At 39.4% G+C, this 13,190-nt stretch overlaps 2 protein-coding genes across 2 annotated transcripts; one reads left to right on the plus strand and one right to left on the minus strand.

Moving 5' to 3' along the window:
* Positions 1-1,343: 1,343 nt before the first annotated feature.
* On the minus strand, positions 1,344-12,196 carry LOC111320690 (neuronal acetylcholine receptor subunit alpha-10). Its single transcript, XM_022923367.2, has 6 exons — positions 11,969-12,196; positions 10,203-10,342; positions 9,893-9,937; positions 4,555-4,664; positions 4,263-4,404; positions 1,344-4,158 (listed from the first exon to the last, which is right to left on the minus strand). Exons 1-6 carry the CDS (start codon positions 12,048-12,050, stop codon positions 3,244-3,246), a joined length of 1,434 nt encoding a protein of 477 aa, XP_022779102.2. The 5' UTR covers positions 12,051-12,196; the 3' UTR covers positions 1,344-3,243.
* On the plus strand, positions 5,086-9,593 carry LOC148732626 (uncharacterized). The gene is made up of 3 exons (XM_088756166.1): positions 5,086-5,214; positions 5,759-6,423; positions 8,276-9,593. The coding sequence occupies exons 1-3, from the start codon at positions 5,086-5,088 to the stop codon at positions 8,571-8,573; spliced, it is 1,092 nt and encodes a 363-aa protein (XP_088612292.1). The 3' UTR covers positions 8,574-9,593.
* Positions 12,197-13,190: the final 994 nt, after the last annotated feature.

Genomic DNA, 13,190 nt, shown 5'->3' on the forward strand with positions numbered 1-13,190 from the left:
CGCGGTCAATGCATTGCAGTTTTGATATGATAAAAAAATTGTTAGACGCAGCCGTATCTTAAGCCGGGCACTCCCCTGGATCGCTGCTATCAAACACTTAGATAACTCGGTGACGATTTGCATAAACAAGCACAACTTATTGCTGTGAACAAATCCTACATAGATACTCCGGAGTTAGAAAACGAAATGCCGCTCCCTCAAATAAAATCGGCTGAAAATCAAAATGGATTATCTGCGTTCAAACGCGTTTACTCGAAAAAGGAGATTTCCTTTGCACTCGTACCCGATCAGTCAGGGTATCATTTTTACACAAGAGGATGCAATCGACAGAAGTCCATTCTCTCAGTGCTGGAGGATTTTGTAGCCAACTACTTCACTGAAGAGTCTTTTTTAGACGTAGATCGAGTATTATTATCAAAAAGACGATCGTTTAATCCGAGGCTTACCAAGGGATCAACAAATTCAACCAAAAAGTTTGTGTTCTCTGAAGTGCAGATTAAGACTCTTGAAGATAGTTTCAACTTCAAGCAGTATCTGTCTCCATCTTCGCGAAAATGGCTTGCAAACTTACTAGGTGTGTCGAAACGCCAAGTCGTTACGTGGTTCCAAAATCGACGGGCAAAAGAACGAAAAAGGGCTGGAATCAAGCTACCAAGGCACGGGAAGAAGTGTGTACTGCAACAATAGCTTTATTTCATTTTTTTTCTGATTGAGAGGACAAAGGGACCGGCGGAAACGATAGCGCACAGCTTTCAGACAGAATTTCTGCTGTGCATTTACTATGTACGTGTGCTGGCTTTTTCACCCAAAAGCATCGTTTTATTTTAGCTGATCTAGTCGTCGTTCACATAGCACTTCCTTTCCATTTTTTTGTTTGACATCAATTGTGAGATGTTGTAGCTGTTCATTTTTTATGGTATCGCGCCATCTCTTGAATTGAGTGTTGTATTTGTGCTTGAAATGAGAGAGAAGAACACAGTGGATGTTTTCTCTGCAAACAGGGTGATTGCTCACTTAGAGTATGTGTATTTGTTCGGAATTTCGATTAAGTCCTAAATCGATGTTTTTCTTTCATTTACACTTTGAACTGATGATGGACCCTGTTTCAACAATGACCTGTAATGAAGTCACATCAGATTTGCAAAAACGAGATAAATCTCTGCGAATCAAAGGCCACCCATGATTTAGCCTCTTTAAACGCACGATACAAGTTTTACTGTAGTTATTTTTAAAGACACTTATCAGCTTTTCATTGCGCCATGGCTGATTTTCGTATATATTTTATAAATTCCTTCAGTTCAAGATCGAGTCCGGATGTTAAAGAAAGTCGTCAACAGATAATATATTTGTAATACTACTTGCGACGTGTTTATTTAAACATACAAGAGGTATTAGTGTAAGCCAAGACGGCAGGAAAATGCTACCATTCATCTACTAATAACCCATAATGTAAATATGCGGATCATGTTCTTGACAACGGGTGAAGCTTTTTACAACAACATGACTAATGACATCCACACGGTATTCGTTATACCTTTATCAAAGCAATCTATTTTATCAACAGAAACTGGCTTAAGAGTGACATACTTTTAATTAGTTTTAGAGAGTGTTTTTTTTTTTCCCAGAAATTGTGGCAGTAAAATTTATTGATGTAAAAACTATTAGTCATGGAGGGATCAGTTTAAAGTTAAAAGGGTTTAATTTTATATTCCTGAGAAGGAGTTGACTTGAAATGTTCAACAATTCCCGATACGTGCTGTTCTGTTTTTGTTTTTGTTAAGATGATTGGAATCACTAAATGTTTTGATAACCCCAAAATATATATAAACAACAGATCACGAAAGAACACCAAAAATTCAGAATAAAACGATACAATTGTTGTTGCTCTGATGACCCAATATAGCTTCTTTTTCTCAAAAAATTAACACAAAATACAAAAATATTTTTTAGCATAACAACTACACAAAACTCCGACAATACAGAAAATTTTTCCGCTGCAAACAGTTATCCAGCACTGCATTCCAGAACTCTTGATACAGCGCAAAGCGTCTGACTGTCTAGACATTTGAGGGAACTTCAATCTGCTTAGATTAGAATAGGAACATTTCAGGTGACACAAGACTTACTACATGCGGGGATGGACACCTTACTTCGCATCAAAAGCTCCTCAGTCTAGCTTCGTTGGGTCGAATTGCCCAAAATGAACTCATCAAATTAATCAGACTACTGGAAAGGTGATAAACATCACGCGTTATTTTTTTTCTTTTATACTGGTGAAGCCGAAAACTTATATGTACATTATCACTTCTAATGATCTGCTCCTTCCTTCATGGGAGAAATCATAAATTAGGGCTGTTGATTCGGCCTTCGTATTCCCATCCAACATCTTCGACTAGAGATCTCAAACAACTGCGCTCTCATCTATCCATTGGAGCACTCATTTCCAACATTCAGTTTTCAGAAACTTAATCAACAGGTTATTTTACTGACCTCGCCAACAAGTTCTGTTAATTGTGGACTCTGCCCTGGCCACCACCTTCAGGCCCGTGTTCAATCTAATAGCCACGACAGAATAGGTAACAAAAAACCTTTACCATTTTCAACTTCAAGTGGCATCTGTCCCCATCTTCGCGAAAATGGCTCGCAAACTTCTACTGACAAATCTACTGACAAAATGTGTCGTCCCTCTTATATAAGGGTGTATACTGATATATCTCGGTTTCCTATCAGTTACAATATTCTTGGGAGATGCAAAGTGCCATGGCTGCAATGGAGTAAATGATGTAATAATTGCGATGGCCTTCCTTTATGAACATATCCTTCTTTTATAACTCTGATAATTTTAACTCTTTAGTTGAGGTATTCTCAGTACGAGGGTTCCTCATGTGAAGGTCCAGCTATGATTGTGACTGCTTTCTTACTTACTGCCCGTCGCGCGTCTTGGCTCATAGGGCAGTGAAGAAATCTCCCCATTCTTCCCTATCGTGGGCCGGCCTGGATGGCCCCCTACGTCTCATTTATGTTCTTCATCTCCTCCCTACCTCCTCCTCTCTTCGCTGCGACTGCAGCGAGAGAGAAAAAGAAACCGTAATCCTTGATTGTATCTCGTCTCGACTTCTTGCGAGGAGTAAAAGAAAGTGAAAATCTCTGGCACCAGCGGTATCGTTAAATTCCTTAGTTAGAACCATCTTTTGATTGGACTGTCAGATTTCAGAATTCTGGCTTGTATAGAGTATATCATTTTCAATTCAAAATGAAATTCCCTCTGGGGGCTTTAAGAACTACATACAAAGCGTTACTTATAATGGCCATGACGACTATCCACATAAAGAATTTATTGATTACTCGTGAAGCAAATCTCCATTCTTCACAAAGCATTTGCGCTTTGTCCTCTTCATGGTATCTTTGGCTTAGTAAAAAGTCATTTTCTGTTTCGCTTGACCGCTCATCAAGGCTTTGACCTGTAACGAGTTCCGTCGTCGGTGTTTGAGAGGGCAACGAAATTTCTGGCATCCAGTTCACTACAGCACCTTTAGTAAGGATGTCGTTGGATGAGAATTTCTGCTTCATCTCTATCTGTTTCCTCTTTTCTTGTATTATTACCCATTCTTGTTGCATGCGGGTCAATTTTGCCCCCCATTCACACAATGAAGTTCGCATCCAGCGAGGCAGCGGAATAGCAGAGTGATGATACAAAGTAAGAACGACACAAGAGAAAACCAAGGACATAAAAATATTTAACATGGTAAGCCCATAGTAGACAACAATGAGCGGTACTTCTGAGGTGGGTGGAAGGGAATCGGATAATATCAACTGAATGATACTCAACGACAAGAGCACTGTTATACCAACGCCCATCCGTTCTCCACTTTCTGAGGGCAAGTAGAACGAAAGGATTGTTAAGGCCATCATGATCAGACACGGCATAAAACAGTTGAGCACGTAGTACAAAGACCTTCGCTTGATGTTAATGTTGTATGTTAGATACACGTAGGGATGGGGACAACAACGAAATTTAGTCACGTGTCTTTTTGAGGGCATGCTTTGAAGAATCCACTCCCCATTAGCAATAAATGAGCTAGTGTCACCATCGCCTACATTAAAAAGATTCATCTCATAAATGTTGTACGACCACGAGCCCAATTTCAGAGTGCAAACCTGCAAAAGAATGAACAAGATTCCGTCAAGCGAGGCTGGTTTCTCTTACATGATTCTGTCTGCAAAAATCTTCCTATATAAGATTAAATTTTTAAAATTGTTACCTGGTCATCAAAGGGAAAATTCTTGACTTCCAGCTTACAAGAGGATTTGTAGATAGTCGGGAAGTACCTTGATATGTTTCCATCTGAAGTTATGGTCAGGCTGTGATACGATTCTTTATCAATATTATAATCATCCTTTGCACTACAAGAGATCACATGGTATCAAATTTTGTAGCATACAAAGTTATGGCCAAATGATAATTGCATGAAGAGAATCAGGTGGGACACTAAACGAACTTTTATCGTAAACTAGCAAGTTAAGGTACATAAGTGTGCGTAGAGCAAAACATACTTGTTATACAGCGTGATGTCTGGGAGCCACAGATAGCTTGCTTGTGTCACAATTGATTTTACGTCATCATACTCAGAGGAATTCCATCGAAGTCTGTGATCACTCCAATACTAGGAACATGAAAACCAAATTCGAATTTATTCATTTCGAAGTTTTGACAGAAAATAAATTGATGATGATTGATTGTCCTGTAGACCAGTTATACCAACTCTATGATAAATTACGGTCTTTCCGTTACTTTTTATCTAGTTTAGCAAAGGCGAGTTTGTATATTAAGGGTAGATTAACTCTCACGTATGACTCACACCGAGATGGGAACTGGGGAAGAGCGAAATGGAAGGGATAGTTAGAGGGATATAGAGAGAGGCTAGAGGTAAATTCTATTCCGTCACCGCACTGAGGGCTCACGCGAGATAGCATTGCGCCTGCGCGAACTCAGTGTGTTGCCGCCTTCGAAAGCGAACCAAAGTCAGCACAGGATTCGACTTTAAAGATTGTTGCTGTTGTCTTCAGAGCGATAATTTGCCAAGAATGCCTAAAAGTTCAACTAATGTTGAGCCTAAGGGCAAGAAAGACAACTTAAAAGGAGAAATAGTGCTTCTCAAAACGAGCATATCGAAGCGAATGTCGAAACTGTTGATGGCGCCCTTGGCGCCAAAAGTGAACTACAAGAGGTGACCGCTTCGTTGAAACAGAGATTTGTCCAGATGTCTCAGGATTTATCTAAGACTATTGTAGAGTCTTTCAAACTGCTCCAGTCAGAATTTGAGTACGAAAACATGGACGGCTTAGAACAGGAGGAAACTCCGCAGACCGAGAATATTAGGGACTTTAAGCAAGCCACGACGGCTACGGCAACGAGAACGAGGAAAAACAATAGATCTAATCGGCAGAACAATAGCCCAGCTCGTGCGTTTCAAAACTTTGTACATTTCTTAGCCGTCCTTTGCAAAACAACAACGTGAAATCACCAAAATTTGCGTCGTCTGCGAAGCGAAACCGCGGCGGCAAATTCTTTTAATTTACATTTGGAACTCAACGCTACTTTTATGCGTTATGTTGAATTTGAGGTCTGGTGCCCTATGAGACGGTAAACACATGCAGCCATTTTCGAAATTCTAACTAAAAGTAGAAACTCATTTTTTAATCGACGTCTTCCGTAGCGTTGCCGTCCTGACTGCTTAAAGTCCTTAATAACCACTAGGTCAACGGGGAGCCCGCTGCGAAGAAGAAAAAAGATAACAAAACTACAGGCTTCGAGGAAGCTGTGACAAAGCTGACTGATTCAGCTGGGGCTCAGCAAACGCCTTCTAATGAAGGAAAATTTGAAGTGCTTAATAGCTTAAAGCGAGAGCTAAAGAAAGAGGAAACGGGTCCAAGTATTAATGCAGAGCTGGCCAATGTGGTTAATGCCATTGCCAAAGAGGGCCTGCTTGAAGAAAAACTTCAGGAAAAATTGAATAAGTATCACAGAACAGAAAACTGTGAGTCACTGACAAAAGTCCGAGTAAATCAATCAATATGGGATCATATAACTCCAGCACTTCGATCCCAAGGTGTTAGACTGCAAAAGGTGCAGACATTGCTCTTCAAAGGAATGTGTGTGTTGACTACTATGATAAACACACTTTTAGATCATATACCATTGTTTCCAAAGGGAAACGACCTTTTACAACAGTCAACAGATGGGCTAGCCTTGTTTGCTAATGTAAATAGTGAACTAAACCAAAGACTAAGAGACTTGATTAAACCTGATCTATGTGACAAATATAAACACCTTTGCTCTTCCTCGCTGGCAATCACCGACCAATTATTTGGTGATGATCTCCCTAAACAGGTGAAAGAGTTGACCGAGGGTCAACCGCACGGGTAAGAAAGTCAATGTTTACGCACAGTGGCAGATTAATGGCCAAGCCTGATTATCACAGGCACAACTTTTATGTGCCCAGGGCACCAGTATTACAGGAAGCATTTTTTAGGCTCGTGGAAAAACGAACACAAACATCGTCAGACCTTCAAGAAGAAGGAGGGGATGTCAAAGTGACTCAGATTCCTAAATATGTCAGAGCAATCTGTTGACATTATAGGTGGCCACCTGAAACAATTGCCTCTCTGTGGCAATGCATAACCTCAGATCTTTTCATACTTAATAGTGTGAAACATTATAAAATTGAGTTTGAGAATGGAGAGCCACAACAGTGTATGCCACCAAAAGAAATTAACTTTACACAACTAGAGCAGGAGGTCATTGACATGGAAATTGACAAACTGTTGATGAAAGGTTTTTCAGAAACCTCACATTGTCCTGGTGAATACATCTCTACTATATTTGTACGCCCCAAGAAAGATGGGGGCCATAGATTAATTCTTAATTTGAAGAATTTGAATAAGCATGTGGAGTATCAGCATTTTAAGATGGATACACTTCAATCAGCAATCAGGCTTATGACTCCCAACTGTTATATGGCCTCAGTAGATTTGCACAATGCATACTATTCAGTACCCATTCACACTGAAGATCAAGAATATCTGAGGTTTTGCGAGAGAGGTAAATTGTTTCAGTTCATCTGCCTCCCAAATGGGCTCGCTTGCGCACCCAGACTCTTCACAAAAATTTTTAAGCCAGTGTATGCTGTGCCAGAAGGGCCACTTGAATGTTGGCTATATTGATGACTCCTATTTACAAGGGGAGAACATATAAGACTGCCAAGCCAATATTAGTGATATTTGTGATTTATTCTCAAAATTGAGTTTTATTTTACACCTGCTAAAGTCAGTCCTGAAGCCAGTGCAAGTACTTACATTTCTGGGATTTGTTTTGGACTCGGTTAGTATGACTGTGTCCCTAGCACAGGAAAAAATCCAGCGTGTTCAGGAAAATTGTAAGAAAATGATGGAACTCACTGAGCTACCAATTCAGGAACTGGCAAGCTTTATAGGACTGCTAGTATCAAGTTTCCCTGGGGTCTTACATGGACCACTGTTTTATAGACACCTTGAGATGGACAAAACTACTGCCTTAAGACAGAATAAAGGCAATTACAAAGCTCATGAAATTATCACATGAAAGTGTTTCAGAGATAAAGTGGTGGTATGATAACATACCAACTTTTAACTACCCCATAATTATTATTAACTAACTCAAAGGTTGATCTAATCATTTATACTGATGCGTCAACAAAAGGATGGGGAGCAGTCAAAGATGCCGAAAAACAGGGGGTAGGTGGTAAGATGAAGAGGCAAAATACCACATCAATTGCTTAGAGCTGATGGCTGCATTTTTTGGACTTTAGGCATTTTGCAAAAATGAGCAAGGCATAAATGTCCTGATCTACTCGGATAACTCTACAACTGTGAACTATATTAATGCTATGGGGGATACACACTCCAGAGAATGTAATACTATTGCAAAAGGCATTTGGCTGTGGTGCATAGATAAACAAATATGGTTAACAGCTGCCCATATTCTAGGGATAAAAAATGTTGAGGCTGACCGAGAATCACGTGACATTTCTGACAACAAGGAATGGATGATAAGACCTGACATATTCCAGAAGATTACAGAAATCTGGGGGGAACCCTCCATAGATCTCTTTGCATCCAGATTAAATCATCAGGTCTCATGTTATGTATCCTGGAAACCTGATCCAGGAGCAGCATTTATTGATGCTTTCTCTATCACACGGGGTAAACAGTTTTTCTATGCTTTTCCCCCTTTCAGTTTAATTGCCAGGTGTCTACAGAAGATACAGATGGACTATGCAGAAGGCTTCATGATAGTCTCAATATGGCCAACCCAAAGTTGGTACACCAAACTTCTTCACATGTTGGTGGATGTTCCAAGAGTACTACCGTCACAGAGGACTGCCTTACAAATGCCGGGGATGAAACAAGAAGTTTACCCCTTAATCAGGAAAATGACTCTGATAGTTTGCAGATTGTCCGGCAGTCCTATGAACTATCTAAGTCAATCTCTACTACAGAGTAATTTGGATATATCAACAAAGTTGAAATGGTAAATTGGCCACCGTAACGATTACAAAAGCTGACGCTTCGAGCATTAGCCCTTCACGTTAGCCCTTCGCGTTAGCCCTTCGCGTTAGCCCTTCGCGTTAGCCCTTCGCGTTAGCCCTTCGCTCGAAGCGTCAGCTTTTGTAATCGTTACGATGGCCAATTGACCATTTCAACTTTATTGATATATCCAAATTATTTCGTTACTCCCACCGACGCAGCCCCAAACAGTTTCTTTCGAAACTATCAGCCTCTACTACAGAGGGCTTTCTTAAAGATCTGACATAAAACTGGTCACTGTAATGTCACTGGTGGTGTCAGCTCAACGGATGCAAACGATTCACCACTTGTCTCTGGAGAACATGGTTGTTTCTGAAACTTCTGTGACTTTTATCATTTCCAAACCTTTAAAACAATCTAAGCCAGGGTCTAAACCCACTGTTGTTGAGTTTGTAGCATATACGGGTAACCCCAACATTTGTGTTGTTACTACTTTGAAGGCTTTTCTTGACCGCACCTTTGCCTTACGTGGAGGTGCACACCAGTTGTTTGTTAGTTATTCTAAGCCATTTAAACCTGTTTCTCAGGACGCCATCAGTAGATGGGTCAAAACAGTTATGGAAAAATCTGGGATTGATGTAAACCTTTGTAAGCCACACAGCGCTAGGGCTGCTGCAACCTCTAGGGCATTTTTGAAATCTGTCCAATTAGAGCATATCCTATCAGTTGCAGGGTGGAGCTCATCTGACACATTTGCCAAGTTTTATAAGAAACCCGTTGTCAACACAGTTTTTCTACCGTTTTATTACAAGATTAAAGGTACCAAACTGCTTCGGCTATGAACCCTGTTTTTTAGTGTTCATTATTTTATTCATGTGTACAGTGGGCTTTGAAGTCTCACGTGAGCCCTCAGTGCGGTGACGGAATAGAATTTAAAAATTAAACGAGACTTACCTATAAGTTGAAGTTTGATTGTAATTCTATCCGTGAGGGATTACGTGCCCTCCCATATCAGGCCCTCCCACTAGTTTGACAGGGATTTTCTTCACTGTACACATGGTAAGTGCTTTAATAACTGAGTTCGCGCAGGCGCAATGCTATCTCACGTAATCTCTCAGTGCTTGGTGACGGATAGAATTACAATCAAACTTCAACTTACAGTTAAGTCTCGTTTAATTTTTAAATTATATTCGAGTATAATTTACGTCATGTAACAGCTCTCAATATCAGCCAAACACCTGATACTCCGTTGTGTAATGGATACTAAAGATGTTCTTATGGTCGTTTCTTTAGGTAACGGGGCAACCAAAATCAAATTTTTGCTTACCTGACGCACCCAAATCACTGATGTCATTGTCTGGGCTCGCTTGTTCTGCAACAAGATATAAAATTCAAAGCGTCAAAGCGCTGACCGAACAAGAGGCAGACTTACAGACAAGCTATCAGCCAGTCCCACCAGCGAGATAGTATCTCAGGCAAAATTGAAAGCTATAAAACACAATCACTAAAGCCTATAGTAGGAATCTGTGTTTGGCTAGGCTGGGTTTGTAAGGTTATCGTTTTGTTACGTCAACGCTCCTCGTTGGTTTCTTATTTTTCCTGACAAAATTTTTTCAATTTCAAGCTGTTAAACTTACCACATCAATAATTTGATTCAATGCCAAATCCAATGTAACGGTAACCCCGCTCTCCAGTGTTGTTTTGGGAATCACACTTTTGTCATATTTGTTCAATAACTTATGTTCAAGCTTCTGAACTATCTCTGAACTGGCTGCGCCTACAAAATAGAAATGAGTACCTTTAGGAAATTACCAGGACGGGGAAGAAGGCAAAGGACACGTTTCTTCGCACTTATCGTAGCACTGTTATAGTGAAAGTTAAGATAAATAGATAAAAATAAAGGGAAAAAAAGGAAAGTGCGACAATCCGACGCTGAGTACAACCAGATTATTTCATTCGCTAGGAGTATGAAGCTAGGGACGAAGATCAGTAAAGTCACCATGATAAGTAACCACACACCCTTCTTCCTTCATCCCCACTGAGTTGAAAATCCGACGCAAAATTTATCTTTTTTTGTGATCATACCTGAGTATTGAATGCGAGTCACATATCAACAAAGTAATAAATAAGTCAAATAAATAAAGGATGAAAGTTTCTAAAGAAACTGTGGTGCTGCTTCGGCGGGGGTAACAAGGTAATTGGTTATATCAACTAAGTTGAAATTGTAAATTGGCCCCCGTAACGAGTTAAAAGCTGACGTTTCGAGCTTTAGTCCTTCGTCAGAGGCTCTGAGAAGGGCTAACGTTCGAAATTTCAGCTTTTTAACTTGTTACGGTGGCCAATTTACAATTTCAACTTAGTTGATATAACCAATTACCTAATAAATAAGTCAGCATATTCAACACCCTATGGAACATGTTCGATGTAAAACCTTTGTCAGTCTGATGCAAGAAGCACGTAAATCGAAAATCTTCTTCGGTTAATTCATTTTAGTTTTTAAAGATAGGAAATCGCTTTTGTGTACTCATCCCAGATATTTATGTTGTTTAGTTTAGTAACGGAAATTTTTTTTTGATAATTTTTTGCAGTTACTGCATAGTTTCGCGTTTATTTTGCCATGGTACATAGACTATTAGACGCGGAGCTCTTGCAAAATTCTCTTTTTTTACCTTGTCCCTCGTAATATATACAAAACAATTTCACCAGTACTTCATGTCGTATGAGTTGTACAATGCCGCAAACGTCTATGAGATGAAATACATTCATCACGCTGCGCTCAAATGTTGGACCCCTCTCCTTGCAGTATAAAACAAGTACATGCATTTGACCGTCTACGCGGAGTGCAACAAACAATTGGGTTCCTAATATTATTCATATCGCGATCCACATATTTCCCTTCAATTTCCAGGGAAGCGGAAATTACCAAACTGCAGCACTTATTTGTCGACTAGAAAATCTTAATAATGTAATAATAAAGACGAATCCTCCTTTCTAATCCTAATTCTTTCTAATTTCCAGGGAAGCGGAAATTACCAAACTGCAGCACTTATTTGTCGACTAGAAAATCTTAATAATGTAATAATAAAGACGAATCCTCCTTTCTAATTCTAACTCTTTCCTCAATAATTCTAAAACATTCAATTAGTTAATCAACTGGCGGAACTCTCAGGATTCGTGTTAAGGAAGATTGTTACTCTAAGCCGATTTTCTTCTACTTTTTCCACTAGTAAACAGAGCAGAATCGAGGCATTTCAAATCTGAAAAAATATCCGTATTAGCAATAACTGACAAACATCCGTCGCTCCCAGAAATTTGCATGAAGAATGTATAATATCTTCTCTGTCATATTTCAAAATAAAATGTCGTTGCAAGATTTTTATTTAAGCGCATAATTAAAACTTACCTTCGCTTGAACGCAAGATGCCAATAACAAAAACTAAAACCAAGCCAGTCAAATGGAAAAATTGGAATTGGCAAGAAATCATTCTTGTTGATGAGGTAGACACTAACAACTTCCCATCACGTTATTGAAGTAATTTTTTTAGTTTCTGCGACACAACTCTCTGCATACCTCAAAGATGTACAATCGAACATCCGCGTGAAGAAGGCTGTATGTTTACAGTGCAGATATTTTCGACCCAAATAATTGGCTAGACTGATAAAACAGGTGGCTTCGGAATTGTATTTATCTTATCGGTTACGCTATTGGTGGGTAATTAACCATTCCTCTTTTCTTAGGGAATTATAGTACCTGTGGGAAAACATACAAATTGCTCTGTCAGTGGTTGATGTAATCATCTTTATTGCAATTACGTTTCCAATAAGAACTCCAGGAAAGACTTGTATTGTTTCAGTGTTGCAGCTTCTAGAATTAAATTTATTGCAGAACTTTGAATTATATTTCTGGAGACCTTCTCTTATCATTTTCTTCGTGAGGGTCATGGAACCCTAACACCAATACGTAAACAAAGCTCATGGTCGTATAACTTGGTGTTATAAAAGTGTCCTGTTTGATGGAATCTTTCTGATCTTTTTTATTGATGAATGTTGCAAAACCACTATTATAGTGCTTTTATTACAGGTGACAACAAACCACGCGCTGAGTAACATGCAGAGCAATACACAAAACAATTAAAAAAAGAAACTGACGCTAAAATTGAAAACTTCGGTCCCAAAGAAACCGGTCATGAGGTCACAGCCCTGTAGATTTCATATGACCTACAGTTGTCAGGCCGCTGAATTTATTGTTAAAAGAAGCGTTTCGTAAAATGAATATTTCTTGTAGTACTAGTTACACCAAGGCATTTTTAGCCTGGTCCCTCAGGGAACGCAGCGTTGAGCACGATCGGAAAACTTCGAAATAAAAAAATGTTCATACTATCACTGGCAGCCTCTCATAGCTTCCAAACAAAAGAGATTACTCTCACCACGTTAGAAACCCTTAAAACTGTAGTTTCAGGCAAGAAGGGTGAAAGTAGTGTGAAAGGGATCTGACAGTTTGTAGAGGGTCTCCTTTGTTGGGTTAGCTATTTCCCTATTTTTTTTTTTTTTTTTTCATTTATTTTTCATTGTGTTTAACTAGTGGGGTCTTGAAGACCATTGTGACGATAAAATGGTTTTCTGTG

This window comes from Stylophora pistillata, chromosome 4, assembly GCF_964205215.1.
Source record: "Stylophora pistillata chromosome 4, jaStyPist1.2, whole genome shotgun sequence".
NCBI lineage: Eukaryota > Metazoa > Cnidaria > Anthozoa > Scleractinia > Pocilloporidae > Stylophora > Stylophora pistillata.

Coding starts and splice junctions, on each gene's coding strand:
- LOC111320690 (XM_022923367.2), bottom strand. CDS start 12,050: ATGATTTCTTGCCAATTCCAATTTTTCCATTTGACTGGCTTGGTTTTA. Junction 9,938..10,202: donor TGAATCAAATTATTGATGTG/GTAAGTTTAACA, acceptor ATCTTGTTGCAG/AACAAGCGAGCCCAGACAAT. Junction 4,405..4,554: donor GACATCACGCTGTATAACAA/GTATGTTTTGCT, acceptor GATCTCTTGTAG/TGCAAAGGATGATTATAATA.
- LOC148732626 (XM_088756166.1), top strand. CDS start 5,086: ATGCCTAAAAGTTCAACTAATGTTGAGCCTAAGGGCAAGAAAGACAAC. Junction 5,215..5,758: donor TGGCGCCCTTGGCGCCAAAA/GTGAACTACAAG, acceptor AATAACCACTAG/GTCAACGGGGAGCCCGCTGC. Junction 6,424..8,275: donor ACCGAGGGTCAACCGCACGG/GTAAGAAAGTCA, acceptor TCCCCCTTTCAG/TTTAATTGCCAGGTGTCTAC.